We start from the raw sequence: 22,556 nt of genomic DNA on the forward strand, positions 1-22,556 counted from the left end.
TCTTTTTATGTCCTCAAGAGTTCTTGTAGGCTCTGAGACCAATAACAAATTATCTACAGTATTTCCTAACTTCATGGAGCAGAACGAGAAGTCCAGAAGCAAAATCATAAGCATCTTCCATAAGATCTTTTATTTATTTATTTGTTTAACTTACTGCAAAATTGTAGTTCATCACTGGGTCTCCAAAGGTACCCTGTAGTTAACTTTTCCATGCTATAGGTTTAGTGATGCTGAAGACCTTACTGGCTAGGGCTATTGATGCCAGAAAGATAATAAAAAACATATAATTTCTGCCTCGACGTACCATAATCTGCACCAGAACTTGAGAATGTTTACTTTTCCATCATTTTTCCAGGCCTTGCCAAATTGGTTTTCATTATCATCATTGTTAACTAATTTGACCTCCCCTTAAATAATATTTTCTTTGTTTAATTTAGTCAAAACTAAATCCCATGATGCAATGATGACATTTAATTCATTTACCCCTTATATTCTATCACCAAGAGAAAATAAGGGAGGTGAAATTACATTCAACAATCTCAGATTATACAGATTCCATACTGGGCTTGTCTAGACTTTGAGTCACAGCACTGCAAGCCAATTATGGCTCATACAGGGAAGAAACGGAGGTGATCAGCAGAACAAGTGGCAACTGAATGGACTGGGTGAGGGCTGTTGGAGGACAACAGGATGGAGCAGGTGAGGGCTGTTGGAGGACAACAGGATGGAGCGGGTGAGGGCTGTTGGAGGACAACAGGATGGAGCGGGTGAGGGCTGTTGGAGGACAACAGGATGGAGCGGGTGAGGGCTGTTGGAGGACAACAGGATGGAGCGGGTGAGGGCTGTTGGAGGACAACAGGATGGAGCGGGTGAGGGCTGTTGGAGGACAAAAGGATGGAGCAGGTGAGGGCTGTTGGAGGACAACAGGAGCTAGGGGTGTATATGGTGGGGCCAAAATCTGACACCGCGCATAATCAGTCTTACATTAACTATTTATTGTTGTCGAGAACAGCCTAACAGGTACCCTGTTAGGCTTATTAAGGTCTCCCCTAGTTACAGCAACCTATAAAGCCTCACCTAGCAATTTTTTATAATACCATTTGTAGCGAGATGCGTCATAGGGATTCAATATTTCTGCTGATGTCACATGCGGCACACGGAGATAGGCTATATCTCTTGCGAGCTTCAATTAAAGCCTGTGTGACATAAGTACATAAGAATGAACGTAACTACAGAAGGCCTACAGAGCCATACGAGCTATTTATATCCACCCAATCTCATTCATATGTCTAACCTACGCTTGAAACAATCAAGGGATCCTACTTCTATTATGTTACGCGGTAATTGGTTCCACAAATCAAAAACCCTGTTACCGAACCAGTATTTACCCAGGTCTTTTCTAAATCTAAACTACATATTTCATTGAATATCACGGCATATTCCGTGTTAATTATTTTCTTATTTAAGTCTTCTACCCCTGTAACTAGTTCTCTTGCATCTTAATTTAAATGGAAGAAGATTTCTCCGAAAGTCATATTTGTCCAAGATTGACTAAAAGAACAAAAACTAACCGTATAATCTTTATATTTATTACAATTTACACAACGTTTCACATCTATACATGAGGTTCATTCTCAAGTCTTGTCATTCCATACGTGTTACCTGTCCCCGACAAAATGAATTGTAAGTATGCAAGCCACAACAGTTGTCTAATTCACGGTACCTGTATTTACTGCTAGATGAACAGCGGCACCAGGTGTAAGGAAACGTACGCACACGTCTCCGTCCTACTCTGTAATCAAACCTGGGATCACGGGTGTATGCATTGATAGTCTACGCTTCTCTTACCCGAGGCCATAAAATAAAAAACGACTTAACACATAAACGTTGACTGACTACCTGTTTACATATATAGTTCTTCCATATATAAATGGTTTTCTACTGTATTGTCTCTTGTCTCTTTGCTTCTAATTAATTCTCCATTATAAGTTACCTCATTTTCTCTTTACCCATATTTCGATCTATTTTTATTCCAGCTCCCTTTCCTCCCTTCCTTCTTATCCCCCAAAATTGATTTTGGACCTTTGAGCTCCTTCTCTCCCTCCTTGCCCCTCTGCACCACACAGCCACAACCCATTTACAGTCAGTGAATCACCAGGCGCTGCGCAATATTTACAAGTATTCCACCTGTGTCAGTCCTCGTGCGCGGTGGCTGGTGCCAGCACATGTACTATTACCTTTATGGTTATTGACTATAGGCTAACGATTTGCTTTGATTTCAATCAACAAATGTGGTTACTAGGTATATATATATATATATATATATATATATATATATATATATATATATATATATATATATATATATATATATTAGATATTCCGAAGTATTTTTATGTAGCATGTATCACTGAAAAATTTAAATGTGCTGATAATCAAATTTGAAACAAAAATTAAATGTTATTTTATTCGTCTTATAAAATATATATTCAAAATTGGGCTAGATAACAATTACTATAGCAGAGAATTACTATTCCAGAAGCCATCTTTAATATTAACTGTTTAAAATGCGAGGCAAGATTGAGATGACCTCCAGCAGGCGACGACGTCCGTCCTGGGTGTGATAAGGGACAACCGGTGAAACTTTTATCACAGCGAATGTGATTAAAAACAAAGATTTTATTCCTAACACTGCCACCATGTTCTCTACTAACTTTTTATTATTATTAACAAACATGGACAAGTACACAGCAGTGTGCTACATCCATATTATATTTACCTGACAATCGACTTGAGAATGGTCCAGGACGGACCGAAACGTCGTCGTCCCTTCACCTTCTAGTGTGTGGTCTGGTCAGCATACTTTAGCCACGTTATTGTGACTCATCGCCTGCATATTTACCTGAAATTACCTAAGGGCCTCTAACACACTAGTGGCCTCGACGAGGACAGTAAACTTGCAATTTTGGTACTTGTTGAGCTTGCAACCATTGCTCCTTGTTTGTGTCACATCCGACCTTTTGAAGAAGTTGTCTGGATCGACATCCTCCACGTTGTTCAGTTTCAAAGAGATCAGAAAAACGAGAAAATCTCGTTTCAACGAGATTTTCATGCTTGTTTGCAGTGAAAATGGTTGGCCGCGTTTCCTATCACCATCAAAGTTATAGTAACAATGATAACCATAGTACATATACCAACGTACAACGCAATTAGAAAGTAGAAATAGGTACTATTGAATTTGGATAAACCGGAAAAAGATTGTCTACTTCTCTTGCAAAGACAAACTAAACTAACCTAGAATCAGTTCACTTAAAGATATAATCACTGGAGCACTAACTCGGGACAGAAGAGCCTCCAATAGCAACAGATGGACCCATTGTGCAATAAACACCATCAATACATTCGATACAACAAATACAGTCACTGAGAGGGGTGTCGACGAAATACACACAGACTTTGTTATACAAGCCCCTTGGAAATCGCTGCCAGCAGATTTTATGATTATGGTTCTTGAGGGAAAAAAGAACCAGACTAATCCTCATCTGCTACGTAATATTGCACAGATGCAAATAGAAGCAAACTTAGCATCTGACAGCTTCACATACTTCACAGATGAATAAGTGGACAAGATGGATCCAGCAGGGACAAGAAACAGGAGCTGCAGTTAAGGCAGGAAACTCTAAATAGTTGGAGACTCTCAAACGGATGTTAAACTTTGCAAACAGAGATGTTAGCCATTCAAAAGGCTTTGGAACATGCTCTTGCTGAACACCAACAACATGTTATCATACATACAGATTCGAGAACTGACATTGAAACCTTGCAACAAGAACACATACATGACAACATCCATCTGATGACAAATGTCATATCATTAATTCAAACACTCAAACGTCAAGGCCATCGGGTACTTATCAACTGTGTGCCAAGTCATGTGGGAATAATAGGAAATGACATTGCAGACGAAGCTGCAAAACTTGCAACTAAACAAAGAAATATAGACATTTATATACCAGAGTCTATCACAGATTAAAAAAGTAATTAGAAATAGAGCAATGCAGATGATGTACAGTGACCACAACACAGCAGTTGCAACATCAGGATCTGCAGGTTGGTACAAGAATTCAACCAACTACGAATCACTTATTTTGATGAAAGGGGGCAGTAGAACAACAGAAGTATACTTACTTCACATCAGGCTTGGATACCCATGTGCATGGGTACCAGAAGATGATAGAAAGTGTCAGCACTGTGCAGCCTGACAGACCGCTGGAACATTATCTAACACAGTGCACAGTTACAAACCCAATAAGATTTCAACCTAAATTCAACAGAGCAGAAGAAGTTGTTCAACACATGGGACAAAATCTTACTGAAGCGATCATACGAGTCATAAATACTCACACTCCACCTAAGTAAAACAGAAACAAGCAACACTTACTGGGCCAGCCAGAGGCTTAGGGCCCGCGCAGGAATATCCCTGAAAAAAAGGAGAATAGGTTGTGATGCCCCTGTTCACCTAGTAGTAAATGGGCACCTAGGATTCAGTCAGCTAAATTGTTGTGGGGTTGCATCCTGGGAAGGGTCAGTAGTTCGATCTTACCGGGGAGGGGATCTTGATATAAGCCTAACATGTATATACAATGGCTGCCTATCCCCCGACACTCTGAATTATTATCTTTAACTTTCCCGCCACCACTCACATGATGGGCATGGGGCGCATCTTTATCTTCCCACCACAAATCTTTAGGAGTGGTATTGGATGTATAATAATGTAAGTGATCGAGGTAGCAAACAAGCACGTTCTTGGTCTGAACCCGCGCCGTACAGGACTTGTACGTGACACAATTAATATTAAGCTAGCACAAGTATGTCGTACGTATTGACTATAATGAAGATATAAAATGTATTTGATTTTTTGTAGTTTATTCACGCTTTTTCCCTTCAGTTCCTAGCTGTAACTGGTTTTAGTTAAAAAGAACATTTTGAGATCAATATATATATATATATATATATATATATATATATATATATATATATATATATATATATATATATATATATATATATATATATATATATATATATATATATGTGTGTGTGTGTGTGTGTGTATATATACACATATTAGCTGGTTATTGATTGCAGACCCCGGGCCAACGCAAAGCTGGACCGAATGACCCTGCAACAGGAACGGAATATATATATATATATATATATATATATATATATATATATATATATATATATATATATATATATATATATATATATATATAAAGGAGTAAATAATCCGTAAAGGAGTAAAAAGCACTACTCCTAACCAAAACATAAACCTGATAATATTCTACAAAACCAAGAAGACTTCCGAACTCCTTATCAAAAACAGCCCGAAGCCGACGGAGAACCCTCTACAGCAGTCAAGCGTTGTATACATGTACACTTGCCCCCACGAAGGATGTAACCTTCAATGTAAGTACATAGGTATGACGTCGACCAAGCTGACGAGGCGTTTGACATGCCATCTTCAATCTGGTGCCCCTAGGAATCACATGAGACAAGCCCATGACATTACTCTAACAAGAGAAATGTTGAACAAGAATACTTGCATAATAGACAAAACCCAAGATTCAAGAAGATTACAAATTCTTGAGGCAATTCACATAAGAATAGAGCGACCTACCATGAACACCCAAATCACGGAACTATTTACTCTACCCACCATGAGAGTAAGGACAAGACAAGAACATATCGATGCCAACACAGAAGACAATGTCCAACATAACAGGCCAATTACACTGGATTAATCTTTGTGTTTGGATAGGAGATGCCTCGTATGGGCCAATAAGCCTTCTGCAGCCTCTATGTTTATCCCTTATGTATCCCCCCATATATATATATATATATATATATATATATATATATATATATATATATATATATATATATATATATATATATATATATATATATATATATATATATATATATATATATATACATATATACATATATACATATATAGTCAATTTCTTTATTATGCACCCCATACCCATCCCGTGGGCGGTGGTGTATACATATAGTTAAAGAAAACTGTCAGTAAACCTGGAATAATTACAAATTGCGCAATCTCTGCCGTTCCAACCCCATATAACAACCACCTCATACCCCTTTCTCACACCCCTATAATCTCCAACCACTAGTAATTCCACTAACCACCCCATTATACATACAGGTAGTTATGTCGCCTCGGGTAGTTAAGGGAAGCTATATAGCAAGTTGAATACGTAGTGTAGTGGAAGGTGGTGGAGGTGGTGAGTCAGTGTCACGGGAAGCAGCGTAGGGCCCTCACAAGTGTGTGTGAGTGGCGGTGCAGGCACTCATCACCGACGCACTCACTCACTCACTCATTCACTGAGCGTCCCAGCAACAACAAACATGGCTGCTCTGCGTCTCAGGGCAGCCTTCTTCCTGCTGGTGGTGGTGGTGCTTGAAGTGTGTGTGTGTGAGAGGCATGGCTCGCCCGCTACCTTCATCACCGTGGCCAGAGACAAGAGGTCCGGCCCCATAACTGTCACTGCTGCTGCTGGGCCACACCAGGACACTACTGGGCCACACCAGGGCACCGCTGGGCCACACCAGGGCCACCCTGGCCCACACAGGGCCAGACGTAGCGTAGAGAACCCCCCTCTTCTGCCACAGGTCGAAGCAGTATGTTCACACAATATTCACGGTTCATTATACATTATCTTGACATTTTGCTGTTATGTCTTTGTTATATAGCCACGGAACATCTCTTCAGACCAGTAGTACCGAAAAAGGTTCACATTGGATCTTGGTTTTTCATTGAAGATCAGAATGTTTGTTAATAAGTTAATGTTGTTAAAGTTTTCAAGAAGGTTGGGGGGAAAAGTAATGTTTCAATTCGAGTGAATATTCTCGGGTTTAACATCTCGTGACTGCATCCTCCCCCGTCACTTATTTCTGCTCATCTTTGTTTGCTTGAAACAATCCGTGGCGCCTGACAGCTGGGTGGGCAGCGCTTTGGATTCGTAGTCCTGAGGTTCCGGGTTCGATCCCCGGTGGAGGCGGAGACAAAGGGGCAAAATGTGTCTTTCACCCTTATGCCCAATGTTACCTAGCAGTAAATAGGTACCTGGGAGTTAGACAGCTGCTACGGGCTGCTTCTTTGGGGGTGTGTAACAAAAAGGAGGCCTGGTTGAGGACTGGGCCGCGGGGAAGCTAAGCCCTGAAATCATCTCAAGATAACCTCAAGATATCTTGGATTTAGGAAGCTGTCATGAGTAATACTCCCAGTTCTTGTTAATGGTAAACGACACTTGATACCTGATAGTGTGCAATGAATGAGGGTTCAAGAAATTATCAATCTGTATTGGGCCCAAGGCATATTAATGGCTTGGCAACAATGTTACCCATCTCAAGCATCATTAATCCACATTGCCTAACTAAAGATTTTTTAATGTGTCATTCATGTTGATATTGTACTGTACTATTTGGATGCATGCCAGTACAGAACTGTGTACTTTGAAAATGCATTTATTTGAGCACTTTAATCTTCACCTTGCCTACAATTGCAAAATATAAGTAATATTTTTTGCCCTTTCCTATGTGTTGTAATGGACCAGATTTGTTATGGCAAGCACCAGATTCTCTGCATATTCTCCATAATTCTAAACATATGATAATCAGTTTTTTACCAAAAGTCTCTGCATTCGTAGGACGTTGACCAAACAACACATTAGAAATTGAAGAGACGATGACGTCTCGGTCCGTCCTGGACCATTATGAAGTCGATAATGGTACCGGACAGACCAAAATATCGTTGTCTCTGCAATTTCTTGTGTGTGGTTTGGTCAACACTTTTCCGCCATGTTATTGTTACTCGTCAACACCCATAGGATGTTTCTGCTAGTGCTAGAGAGTTCAGTAATAAAAGAAAAGCATTCTATGTATGCCAAGATGATCCTTAAAGATTTCAGGATGTTACTCTATTACCCCACTACTAATAGAATTTATCAGAGTTTTTAATAATTAAATAATAATAATTCATTGTGTCGGCAGACAGGAAGCTAGAGTGTATTCATACACTCTAGGCTTATATCGAGGTCCCCCTCCCCACCCAAGGTTGAATTACTGACCCTCCCCCAATACTGATTTATTACTGATGCAACCCTACAACATTCTGACTATCGTCTGAGTACCTACTTACTGCTAGGTAAACAGAGGTATTAGATGAAAGGAAATATGGCAAACCATTTTGTCCCGCCCGGGATGTGAACCCAGAATTCTCGATTGTGTGTCTAGAACGAACCCGACTGTACCTCTGAGACCCCAAACTGGTAGTACACGGTAAAGGTAGTCATGTTAGCGAACATAGACTTAATATTGGCCACAATAGCTTGGGGTAACTGTAAGGGGCAAGTCATCCTGATATTATCTTGTACATTTTGAAGTGCAGACTAATAATAACATTATTATTAACCCTTGGACAGCAGCTATGGAGAATTGGTCATATCTGTCTGCACAAAAAATGAAAAATATATTTTTCCTTGCAGAATTATTAATTTGTAGGCAAAATTTGAGAAAAACGTGACGGGCAATTATTTATCAATTTGCTGGGTGGAGACACTTTGCAAGGCTGTCTCTAGCACTTGTCAATGCCTGGTGTTCGACTTTGCTGACACTTGCTGTTATATCCTCTGATATTTCACCGATTGTTTTATCACTTGTTTTTCTTTATTTACCTCCACAGAGCTATTATATCCATATTTGCATCACACATGTAAAACCCAGACAATAATTGTTTAAATACTGGTAGTCATATGACAATGGCTGCATTCCCCTTAGTAACATTCATGACGATAACTGCATTCGTAACCATGAAATGGTAGCAGGATTTTTTCAAAGGTCAAGGTAAACTCTATCACATCTACATAGACCTATTATATCCGTACAGTATTTGCATCATGCATCTAAAAACCCAGACAATAATTACACACAGAAATCACAATAGCGTGATGCATCGAATGAACAAATCCACAAGGGCCGTGACGAGGGTTCAAACCTACGTCCGAGAGGATCCCAGACGCTGCCTTAATCGACTGACCTTTGACATGGTTAAGAGAATTGCAACCAGAAGTTCTACTGACCTTACTTGAATCCTGCAGATCCTTACTTGGATCCTGTGTCCGAGGGATCCTCTCGGACGTAGGTTCGAACACTCGTCACGGCCCTTGTGGATTTACCCAAACAATAATTGTTTAAATAGTTTAATGGTAATTGCATTTGTTACGGCCCTCTTGGGTCGCAACTGGGTTCTTTCTCTGATGTTAATAGAGTTTAGGTATCCGGCCCCAAGTTAGTAGTGGCTTTCAAGGGGTGTGTTCCGTAACGCAAGTAAATTAAAGGGGAAGGGAGACAAAGGCAAAAACTTAAATATATAATTATCACCGCCACCATAAATAATATATATCTTATCATACGGGGGAGGTATAAACACTATTATATACAATCTGGTCTTCCTCTGAAGACGCGGAGTGTTCCACGGTGCTCAACAATGCTTAGCTCTTGGTCCTCTTGTGGCCTCACGATGAATCCTTCGATTCTCTCGAGTCTACCCTGGCCACAGGCCAGCCAAATCACAGTTCCACTGGGGGCACCGTCGTGGAGGCCTTCAACCACAAATCCAGCCTGTAGCTGGCAGGTTCCAATCAGTTCCGCAGCTTAGGCCACTCCACGACCGATACTAGGGTTGCGAGCCCTAGGCAGGAGCCTCGTGTGACTTCACAGATCACTCCCCTCACCACAACACCCCAGTGGTTAGTCTTCTCCACTAGTCAGCCCCGGGTACGACAAATCCTCAACTGCCACGTCACAGGCAGGCTAACACAACAGTGTTCATCCGGGGGGTGACTCAACTTCTGCAGCTAACACTTGGAGATTCTACGGCTGCCTTGGGTAGACTGATCCAACTTCCATTACAGCAGTCCCAGGTTGACTCTGTAATCAGACACGTCATCAGTACTAGTTACACACTAGGGCACCTCACTTACAGGCTTAGACACAAACGCCCATCTATCCACTCCATAGATGGCGTTGCTGTCTAAGCGTCACCTCACCAGAGGTCGGCAGCGGCTGTGTTATGAGCTGATCAGGACGGGAAACTAGCCCTTGTGGCCAGTATATCTCGTCCTCACTAGATGGCGTCGTCCATTTGGAGGGGGTTTCGGGAGCTGACCCACAGATGGCGTGGTCGTCACTGCTCCGTGCTCGGACGCTGGGCTCGGGTCCGTAACAGCATTACCTTAAACCTTATCCCTTAAGCTGTGCAAAACGTCGTATGAAGTGGGATATTTAGCCAAGTTTTTAAAATTTGCTGAAACTCTTTCAAATGTTTTGTGCATAATCTACTAGACAAATGCTCCAACTTTGTCTAAATGATACCAACGTAACTTGAAAAACAAGATAATATATAAAATTATATAATTGAATGTTGAAAACTTCAGATTTTTTAAATCGGCTGCAAAAATATAAAATGTCACCAATTGTTCATTTGTTGTTATTACGCTCTCAGAATAACATTTGATCTTCATTTTTCATATATTTAGAATAGAATATAGGTTTCTAGTATAGTTTACTGTAAATTTTTTTTTGTCAATATGGCATATTTTTTGGACATTGATGAAAGTAACTGATGATAACATTGCACAGTGTATTTATGATGTATAACAAAATAGAGCATAACATACTTATTCATTATTATTTATTATTATATATTACTCACAGTGGTATAAAGGCACCAGCTGCATATCCACTTTGTGGATACTTCTTACTATTATTCTTCTTCTTTTGTGCGTTGGACAGGTGCTTGCATCTCTTTATTACTGCTATATCCATCAGTTCCAGTTAATAGGAGCTGTTCTCCTTATCAACAAAACGTTCTTATTTTTTACAAATTCGTCTAAAATCAATTTCTGAAAATATTTTCATGAAAGTTTCACAACACTGAACCATTAAGTTGGAGATTTGTTTAACATTTTTAAGTAATTTTTACATAATTTGAATTTTGTTCTCTTCCGAGCCCCCAATATGTGCAACTTAAGGATTGTCAATAGGCAATAATCGCCGCCTAAGAGTTAATAACAAATAAAGACCTTGTAGCATATACTGCTCTAAAACTAAGTTCCATGACGTAGTGCCCGAGATCAGACTAGCCCTTTGGCTGCTCAAGCGATTTCATCATGCAATGCTCTGGTGCTCATAAAATAAATTGCTCTGAAAAATTATTTGTTCTTTTGACATTGTTAATTAGCATCCGGAAAGGAAAAAAAACTCCAGATAAAAAAGTCTCTTATCTCTTGTGGTTTAGGTGTAGTGGGTCGGAGAAGTTGCATTTTTTCAGGCGAGGTGCCACACAGAAATAACTGTCAATTTATTTTCAGTGTGTCGTGCTTTATTTATATAGTTTTTCATTGTAATAAGTTGTACTGATGTGCCAAAGATTGGGTTCATTAGGTATAACTTTCAAAATATAGGCATGTACAAATGTGTATAAATATTCATACACAATGTATTTATAACCTACACCCACATTATATCTATATATCTATACAGTATATCTATCTATCTATATATATATATATATATATATATATATATATATATATATATATATATATATATATATATATATATATATATATATATATATATATATATATATATACATATATATATATATATATATACATATATATATATATATATATATATACATATATATATATATATATATATATACATATATATATATATATATATATATATATATATATACATATATATATATATATATATATATATATATATATATACATATATATATATATATATGTATATATATATATATATATATATATATCTCCCGGTCCTCGACCAGGCCTCCTTTTTTGTTACACATCCCCAGGAAGCAGCCTGTAGCAATTGTCTAACTACCAGGTACCTATTTACTGCTAGGTGAACAGGAGCATCAGGGCGAAAGAAACTGCCCATTTGTTTCGGCCTCCACCGGGGATCAAACCCGGGACCTCAGGACTACGAATCTGAAGCGCTGTCCACTCAGCTGTCAGGCCCCTACTAAACAGAATAAGTAAACTAAATAAGTACTAAATAGGAACAAGTGCATGGATTACAATGCAGGGGTTGTAATGACAGGAAACCAGACAGTAGGTAACAGAACTTGATAAGATAAAAGCTGTGGGATCTCACAGGATCTCATCGTGGATCCTAAATGAAGCTTCTAAAATACTGTACTGTAAAAACAAAACACTTGCATTGATGTCTAATGCATCACTAGAGATGGGGATGGTGCCAAATAGCTGAAAATAAGTACTGTACATTACATTAAATGCAGAAATAACAAGAAACTAAGGAATTGAGAATTATTACATTAGAAGAATGGTGAGACCCAGGAGCTGAAGCCAATACCCCACAAGTACAGTTATGCTAGTATTGGCTATGCAAGGCAGGTCTTGTATAAACCCAGTTTTTTAGCTTTTGTATCTGTACAGCTCATTTTTATATTTATATATATATATATATATATATATATATATATATATATATATATATATATATATCTTTTCACTGTGAACAATATTTGTTTAAGGTTATTTGACAGAGTGTTGGTTTTGATAATACTGGAATATCACAAGGATATTTTCCAAACGCATTCTGTTGAATGCATCACTAAAGTACTATATAGTACCTAAAGTATGAAATTTTATTAATGTATAGTTCATGTGATTGTATTTATTTTGATTCTTAAACATGATGTCTGAAATAATGTTTTACTTTAAATTCAATTTCAAAACCTTGACTTGGATGATTAATGACATTTCATTGTTTCTGTTAACTGTCGTATAATGTAATCTTATGTTTTCAGTTTGCTCTGAATGACAGTCACCATCAGGTGATGATAGACTGGGCTGGAGAAGGAAGTGATGTGGTCGTGTGTGTTACGCGAGATGCTGTTCAAAACAAGACCTCGGTCTCCAATGTTTTTATCTCGTATGATTATGGAAGTTCCTTCAAGAATGAAACGAGCAAATTCATTACATCTGGTGGAAAACCAGCTACTATCAACAAATTTTACAAAAATGACAAATACACATCCAGGGTATGAAATTTCTGCGTACTGTACTTGCACAGTTTTAGAAATTACAGTATTAGTGATTATATTCAGTTTTTAACATGTATTTTTTGTCTCCATGTATGAAATCTTTTGGCTTTAGATAATTTGCAGTGGCCATACTGAAGTTTGATTGTGAGGAATATTTTGCTAATTATGAGACTTAAATGTTTGCAGTGATGCCCAAACCACACGTCAAAAAACGAAGAAAAGACGGCGTTTCGGTCCGTCCTGGACTATTTTCAATGCACGACTTGATAATGGTCCAGGAGGGACGAAAACTTCTTCGTTTCCATATCTTCTGATGCGTGGTTTGGTCGTCATATCTTCAGCCACGTTATTGTGACAGTGTTGCAGTGTTTTAATGTACTGTACTGTATAAAGTATTTATAATGTAATTTTTTTTATATACAGTAATTTAAACACGAAAAGGTTTTACATAATAATTTTATCGTTTTCAGTTTGTGTTCACCGATGTCATCAATAAGTACATGTACCTAACTCACAACAATGGTATAAATGTGACCTCTCGCAAAGTTAAATTTACTCCGTCTGATGTTACTCATCATCCAGTCGATGCTGATGTTTTATTAGTCTATGATACAAAAGATGGGGAGCGCAAGGTAGGTAAACTTTAATTTGTGTTAAAACACCTTTTGTAAAAATTGCCTTATTTGTATTCAAAGTAGAGTAAATGCAGTAAATTCTTTATATATTGGCAAGGCAAAGAGCTCTTTCCATTTTCATGAATTGGTCTCTCCTAAAACTAATTTAATACTGTATTTGCTTTATTAGCTGTGGATTAGTGAAGATTTTGGAGAAAATTGGAGGATTATTGAAAGGTTTGTCAAGTCATATTTCTGGTCCGAAGCCACCTCGCCACCAACTCTATATGTTGAGAGAGAAGAACCATCGGGATCAGCATCAGTTGTTTCTTCTCAATACCTTTTCAGGTTAGTATACCAATATCTTAAATTGCCCCAGAATGTCATTATTAGTGCATGTTGTTAGTTTAATTCTGTCCAGGTTTATTTACTGTATTTTCTGTTGTACAAGACACTTCTAATTTACAAGGATATTTTGTATGGGGGAAAAACCATATTAATGTTTAATTATACATGTGTTGAAAGTGATGTTCAAGTGGTTTTGCAGGGAAAACAAGATTTTGTGCCTGTAAATACAACGTGTACTCGGTGGCGGAACAAAAATTTGCATCTTTCCACCAGGAAATTCGGTAGTTCTATCAACGACAATTATTTAAATTATGTAATATTCAGAATGTGATGATTAAAAAGCCCCATGATAAGAGTACAAGTTATTTGATGTCTATTAAAATGTTAGTGTTGGAAATTTTAATGTATTTAGACATTTAGTTTAATTCTTAGTTTCAGAACAATGTTTGATAGTTTCATCTTGTCTTAAAAATGCAGTGTAGAGTACCCATATTACTTTATAGCAGTGTTTGAGAAGAGATGAGAATATTATATTTTTTTTTAAATTTTACTGGTTTTTTTTTTTTTTTTTTTACATATGTTCTAGACAGTATTGGATCATCTTGACAGCTGATGTCTAGTTAATTTATTATGAAGCTTAAGCCTATTGTGTGTGTGTGTGTGTGTACACACACACAGGCTACCTATCCTCGATAAAATGAATTATATACAGTATTAGAAAAACACTGTGTAGCAGGAATGACGACAGTTGTAGCAAAAATATAAATCGTAAACTATCATAAAGAATGGCTAAGTGGACTAAACTTGAAACAACAAATGCTTACAATTTACCGACACTAAAGCTGGGAGACACCAGAAGATATAATTTTAAGAAGTAAATCAATATTTGACAGATAACACACTAATTATACTATGAAGTTAAAGAAATTTACACAGCCTCATCATTTTACATATAAGTAATCTTATTTAGTTTTAATTATGTGAAATGTCTGAATCGGTTAAGAAGTGCATTTGCTTGTGTTATTTTTCAAAGTTAGGCTTTATTCATTACAATCTACTGTAGATTACTGTTACATGTATTGACTGACTGTGTTGAGTTTTCTCTGATGGTTTTTATTCCATAAAATTGAATGATTTTTGCATACAAATTACAAAAGGTAATATAGTGCTGTACAGTATTTGTTTTTCAGTGAATCGTCAGTGCCAATAACGGTCATAACAGATGTAGAAGATTTTGAGGCGAAAGATGAATTCCTCTTTGCTGTGAAGAAAGTGGTAAGATGGCTCCCGATTTATTTGTGAAAAGCTTTCCAACTTCAGAAGTAAAGTACTGTACATGAATGAGTTGCAATTTTTATTCTTTAATGCATTCTTGCACCATATTTAACTGGCTGAATTGAAATGTTGGCAATTCAGGTTGGTCATAAATACCTAATTTTATTAAGCTACAGGTCTATAGACCTGTTTATTATTGGTATATATTTGTTTTTAAATTAAGTTACCATAGAATGCATTTTTGTCCTCTACTGTACATCAGAACACCAGTATATTTTTTTTCTTGTATGTTTATTCATATTCGGTATTTGACTTTGTTTTGGCTAATAGTAATAATAATGTACAATACACTAGCCAGGAGTGGGAGAAAGTTCATTTGAGGTTTTTTCAAAATGGTGAAGGATTGTTATTTTCTCGTTGCCTAATCTAATGCCAATATATTGATTAATGTAATATTTAATGTAGTAAAGCTGAGTGAATGCATGCTTGAATAGTTAAATCTTTATTTGAATAAATGAAGATAAAATTGACACTTGTTGACAAGGAGACTAAGCCTAGCTGCTGGTATGCTGCCAGCAACAGCAGATCGTCACCTTCACATGTTCATCTTCCTGTGGTCCCGGGTTCAATCCCGGGCGCCAGCGAGAGGGGAGCCGGTCGGCCAAGCAGACAGCACGCTGGACTTGTGATCCTGTGGTCTCGAGTTTGATCCCGGGCGCCGGCGAGAAACAATGGGCAGAGTTTCTTTCACCCTATGCCCCTGGTACCTAGCAGTAAAATAGGTACCTGGGTGTTAGTCAGCTGTCACGGGCTGCTTCCTGGGGGTGGAGGCCTGGTCGAGGACCGGGCCGCGGGGACGCTAAAAAGCCCCGAAATCATCTCGAGATAACCTCAAAATAACATATTTGGGAGCCGATATGAGAATGGGTAGAATATCCGTTGGCTACACTGTGCCTGGTGTTTATATAAATTAAAGCAGATGTAGAGAACTTTGAGTGCCCTTTGGAGCCAGTGACTACTGCGTCAGTGTGTTTGATAACATCGTATAATAGTGTGATAACATAGTATAATAGAGTGAGTAGGTCCCAAAAATATGATGGAATGGAATCTGGTCCATTCTGGACCAGTATGGAATGAAATCCTCATTCTGGTCCAGCCAATCATTCATTCAAGTGGGTTTCCACTGTAGTTTGATTATGTACCTTGTGCTGTAAAGTTATGATAAATTGAGCAAGCTTTCAGGATTATAGTGTAATTGTTAAATGTAAAAAATACCTACCGGCTAGTCTTTTCTAATTATTATAGCTTTGCTAATGAAGCACAGTACAGTATACCGTTTTTTTTTTTTTTTTTTTAATTCCTAATTTGTCTACAGCATCTTCTGGGATCACCATCCAGAGAGTCTACCCTTCAAATGTGGGTATCTTACCAAGGAGGACCATTTCTGAGAGCTGAGTTTCCAAATGGCTTTGATCATATACACTACTATGTTGCTGACATCTCTGAAGGACGGGTATGAACATGTACATCAGTTATAATTGCCTGTTTTAAACGTGTATCAGCAGGGGTGCCAGATTTGAGTTGCCAAAAGTTGCGAGCTGAAGAACTAAATGTCACAAACTTTACAATAAAAGTAGCCAAATATTTTTTTCCGATTAATTTGCTTTTTCAGAATAAACAGCCCAGCTTATTTTAACTGTCGCCGAAAAATTAGTAAGTAGCGACATGCATAGCTGGTTTTTTAATTGAATACAATTATCCTAATTGGTAACCCAATTGGGCTACTAGTAACCCAATCTGGCATCCCTGCGTGCATGTACATAAATGTCCACAGGTGATTGATTTATTTTGCTGTTGAAGGCACACAATTTTCTTTAATGTTTATTCAACAATTTGTGAAAGTGAAGGATACTTAATGGCTGTAGGTATTGCTATATATAAGCAATCAGTTTAATATAAACTGTTTGGTTTGTAAAACTATTTATAGAATTTGAACATTGATTTTGCTGTCAAATTGTTTGGAAGCAAATGTTACTGAGTATAGGGATGAATACTTGATCATTATTAAGGTGTATGAAACCCCACTGAGCTTACACAAATATATAGGCCTTTAATGTGCAATTATTAATGGTTTATAACCCTGTTTTTATTTAAACATATGTAATAATTCATTTATATCACTACAAGAATGATATTTTGGAAATTTACTAAATATATATTTTTTTCGTAAAGAACCATGATTCTCCTAGGGAAATTTTGGTAGGGAAGGTTACATGATGCAGTAATCTGAAGGGCAGCCAAGTGACGCTTTTTAAGTTTTTTTTTTTTTTTTTTTTTTTTTTTTCTTTCTTTCTTTCTTTCTTTCTTTCTTTCTTTCTTTCTTTCTTTCTTTCTTTCTTTCTTTCTTTCTTCTCTCTCTCTCTCTGTTGGGGAGAAAGGCGCCCTACTGAACCTAGGTAGCACCTAATAAGGACTATGGCAGCCTCCCAACGGTCAGTAAAGCAAACTAAAGGATGAAAGAGAACTCGGAGGAAGGACAATGATCCAGGGGGACCAGAAAGATTCACGGCTGCTGCGATTATTCAAGCAGGGCAGCTCAGTGCGCCCCAACCAGCAAATAATCACTCCCTACTCAGGGCTATACAAAAGTACTGGGACCTAAGCTGACCCTCGAGGTAGCAAAGCAAGCAGTCACTACCCCTATGGGAATGAGAGACCCGAAGGATCCAAAGAAGAGAACTCTGAACCCCAAGGGGTGTACTCGCAGAGTACTCAGGGCTCCCTTCCCTAAGTGCATGCAGCCCTTGGTACAAACTCCTGGCTGCCTCCAACATGCAGAAGGAACACTAGTAGGGTGAAGCCAATCAGGTAATCAAGGCCAGAGCAGGCGTCCACCCCGTATAGCTTCAGGCAAGAAACTGGCGGTCCAGCTGCTGGCTCGGTGGGCTGGGACATCCTCTAGGTGTCAGCACGAGCGAGTGGTACGCAATGTGATCTCGCCTCTGTTCGGTCTTGGGTTGCAATATTTCTACCAGGTTCTGAGGGGATCCTGCTCTGGTTAATGGTCTCCTGTAGGCATGACAACTCCATATGACTGAAGCCCCCATGCTAATATTAGCTAATATCAGTCCAATAGCTCTAGGGAGTCTCCAGGGCACTACCCAGAAAATGACGTCTCATTACATTCAATGCTGTTGAATGACTTTCCTACTTTTGCATGACTTTCCTTCACTTTTAGGAAGTAGAACCACAATTGTAAACCTAACCCAGAGGCGGAATGGATATTTATTTGTAGCTGGTAACCTTGCTGTCAGGTGTGAAATTAAGAGTTTGTTGTCAGTATAATTTGTGTGCAGGGCACAGTGCCTCGAATGATGGAAAAAAATGCCAAAACAATAGCAGACTTTATTCAAGATGTTTCCATGTAAAGGCTTTCATAAAATTTGATAACTGTTAAGGCAAAAGCATCAATGAAGTTTACTCTCGTCTGCTTGTTTCTTAACAATAAAATAATAGTACTGTATTTGTAATTGAGTTTTATTGCTGTGATATTTGGTCATTTTTCTTTTTTTTTTCTTTTATAGGTGATGGTATGTGTTGCCCATGATGGGTTCATTTCCAACTTGTACGTGTCATCAGTTCCAAGATCAGCTCATCACGAAGTACAGTTCTCTCTCTCCCTTGAACGCATCGTATTCTTCAACCCCTCCACTAACTGGGTTGACACTTGGCTGAGGTAATCCTTAAAAACTTTATATTTTGTTCCTGTATGATTGACTAACTTGTATGATTGTAGGTATCAGAATATTTACTATATATTGAGTGACATTATAATTAGGAGAGTTGTTATAATATGAGGATTTCCAAATCTTGAAGTAGAGCATCCATCAATCTATTATCAACATTTCCCATCCCAATGCAGTCGTATGGATCAAGCAGAGAGAAGTCCATCTTACCCGGGTGCAAGCTTTATATAGTGAGTTAGAAGGAACATCATCATCAGTGCAAGATTGCCTTTATGATTATTCACTGCACTTTCAAAAGTTTTTAAAATGAAGTCTGTCTCACCTTTATTTGCTTTCATTGTCTTTTACAAATTGCTTTCAACTGTGGTTAATTCACAGTTGTCTTCTGTAACAGCAGTGGTGTCAAAGCAGGTTAATAATCGGTGCTTCACTAGAAAAGAAAATAGACTGCTGGCCTTATTTTGTCAAAATTGTCTTGGTGGATACTGGAGTCAGCCATTTTACCACATTATCATTATTTTTGCTAGTATTGTAAGTAATTTTTTTTTCAATATGAATGAATATTTTTAAATATTAAATGAACTCTCTAACATTTTGAGCTGCAAGGCGTGTACCCCTCCAGCCCACCCCAAAGTGGACCTGGTGTTTCCCGTGAGCTGCACCCACACTAAAATGTGTGTGCTTTTTTTCAGTTTTCTCACGTCAATTTTTGTGTTACATCGTTCATTTTGGTATCTAATTGTTCACAATAGAATGCTCTAAATGGATATATGCATATAAGGGCAAATGGAAGAACAACATTATCAATACCATAAGATAAAGTATATCGTCATGTGAGAACCCGGCTTTTTTTTTTCATTATTTTACATTTGTTATTCATTCCTGACATTATTTGTTGACACTATCATTTGTTTTTGTGTTGCTTCCTTCACATAAATGTTTGTACCACAATATCATATGTATAAATAAATGGAAAAAACATGTCTGTACTTACCATCCAACGTTGTTTGTAGAGCAATAGTTGAGCATTAGGTTGAACCACTCCACCTGCTCCATTAAAAGGTTTCCCTGAAGTTTCTCAATCCATGTTTTATATGTGGAATGGGTGGGGGATCAGGCGTAAGCATTATTGCTTATCCACTCGGTATGTCCTCTTATGATGGTACAAGCCTGTTAAAGAATCATTAAAGCATGGTGCAGCACGCAGTGCCACACCACGCGACTTGCACTTATACCTGGTGTCCTTCCTTTTTACTATACTTGTAGCAGACATGACACTTCAGAACTTACTCGATGCAAATTAGGGAATGGTTCAAGTTCCTGTTCAGACGTTCGGGTTTACCCATAGTACGAGGGTTTCTTCTAGCAGCAGCACCACCACAAGGAGTAATCTGAGACCAAGCCAGCTGAGTAATCTGTAGTACAAGCTAGCATGTACAGCTGTACTCCATACTTATGAGGTTCATTTGGTTTATAAATCTTGAAAGCTAGACGGCCTTTCCATGACATTGTGCCACATGGGCTATCACAGAAAATGCGAAGACGTTGGTGCTTATTTTAAAACGCCTCCCATCATGATCGGGAAAAAATGGAATTTTAACAAATATTTTAATTTTGGACACAAAATGCATCCCTGCCGGACATTTGTTATTTATGGATGCAATATGTCACCGACAACCGAAAGTGTTATAGACATGAATTCCCAGTCAAGGGCAAGCCTTGATTACACACCTAAGGCAGCACTACTTTATGTATCGACTTGCGCAAATGTTGCCTATGGTTTTGTACTGCCAGTCATCAGTGGCTTAGTTTGGTAATACTGTATGCATAAAGGATCCAAAATTATTTCCCTTCTGCTAGTGCTAATAGTAATAATTTGTTCTTTTCCATGATCATCATCCAGTTTACCTTCAGCTGTAGAGCAAGTGTAATTTTAGTGCCTCGGTCAATTTGATCCCTTCAAAGTATTACTGCTTATTTGGCGAGTTCCATCTCGAGAAAGCAACTTTTTACTCTGACAAGCTAAGGAAGGGAGATAACAAAGGTTGTTCATCACTGATCTGGATGTCATACTGGTGGAAAACTGTGTTTGCTTATAGACCACACCCACATAATACATAGGTATCTGCTGGCCAGCAACTCTGCTCCTTGTTGCAATGATTGCAATGCTCCACTTATTGTGTAACACTTGTTGGTAATATATTCCACACTGGAGGAACTTTGATGCAAATGTCTCCATGTCTGTCAAGGACTTAAAATATTATCTTTAATATCATAAAATCGAGGATATTTCCTTCCCATAGACTGCTATTTTATTTTCTCAATGTTTATGGGCAACCCCCTACAATCGATCAAGTCATTCTACTTATATTTGTACACCTTGCCTATGTTGTTAGCCACCACTCGTTTCTCTACACACTCCACCCTTGCACTAATCACCATTACACACGTCCCATAACTCGCTCATATCTTCCACTTGCCCACATTAATTTTCCTCCCCACCCACAACAATGCTTGCCCACCTTACCCAAATCACCCCTGAATGTTACTGGCCAAAAAAAAACCAGAAAAAGGATTATAGAACATCAGAAGAAAATAAACTATATCTGAGATGCTATTGGCTTAAGGGGGAAGTCATTTATGACAAACCTTATTGCTCTCTGACAGTCTGTAAGAGAGAGAAGGCTTGGTAGATTGCATCTTCCTAGAATGCTAAAATGCATTTTGAGATGGTGATTTTATAAAAGACTGACACGCACTGTTCCTGGTGAGAGGACATTCATAGTAAGAGGTTCCTGAAGGCTCGGTTTTTGGAATCTACTGTATCTGATTTACATGAGTTTCCTCCTATGGAGATGGTCTTGCATACCCATTTTTGTAGACTATGCAAAATTGATGAGAAAAATAAGGACTGTTGAAGATTGTACAGTTCTACAGGAGAACCTAAAGTAGCTGAAAGTTATGGTTGTAGATAAATGCCTACTCTAATTCAGCCCCAACAAATGTAAAGATATGAAGGTTATGAGCGAGAACACCGCTTACCATTGGAATACTCCTATATTAATATCAAACCAATCACTCACTATTTTGTTGACCCTCACAAACCCTCCTTGAATAAAAGCTCCCTTCAGCATTAAATAACATAAATGTTCATTTCTTTACAGAGATATGTATTAACGTTGATATACAGTGTATAGGGTTTCTCAAGTCCATAATGCCATGAACACTTTAAAATCTTTTCTATCATGCCATTGAGCTGTCTCAATGCAAATGCTTAATTCACACAATCTCTTACACCACCGAACCCATGCTGTTATTTACTGCAGAAATTTCCAAATAATTAATGTGTGTTTTCAATAACTATTCTTATAC

At 38.0% G+C, this 22,556-nt stretch overlaps 1 protein-coding gene across 2 annotated transcripts in view; it reads left to right on the top strand.

Moving 5' to 3' along the window:
- Positions 1–6,276: 6,276 nt before the first annotated feature.
- LOC123774767 (sortilin-related receptor) overlaps positions 6,277–22,556 on the top strand; it is a 58,818-nt gene continuing 42,538 nt past the window's right edge. The window contains exons 1-7 of one of the 2 annotated variants that reach the window (XM_045769352.2): positions 6,277–6,711; positions 12,965–13,198; positions 13,672–13,833; positions 14,006–14,163; positions 15,354–15,438; positions 16,814–16,951; positions 19,023–19,174. In XM_045769352.2, the coding sequence (XP_045625308.2) occupies positions 6,439–6,711; positions 12,965–13,198; positions 13,672–13,833; positions 14,006–14,163; positions 15,354–15,438; positions 16,814–16,951; positions 19,023–19,174 (1,202 nt within the window). In that variant the 5' untranslated portion in view covers positions 6,277–6,438. The remainder of the gene's footprint in view (positions 6,712–12,964; positions 13,199–13,671; positions 13,834–14,005; positions 14,164–15,353; positions 15,439–16,813; positions 16,952–19,022; positions 19,175–22,556) is intronic. The other variant, XM_045769353.2, reaches the window with a different exon arrangement.

This window comes from Procambarus clarkii, chromosome 68, assembly GCF_040958095.1.
Source record: "Procambarus clarkii isolate CNS0578487 chromosome 68, FALCON_Pclarkii_2.0, whole genome shotgun sequence".
Lineage (NCBI taxonomy): Eukaryota > Metazoa > Arthropoda > Malacostraca > Decapoda > Cambaridae > Procambarus > Procambarus clarkii.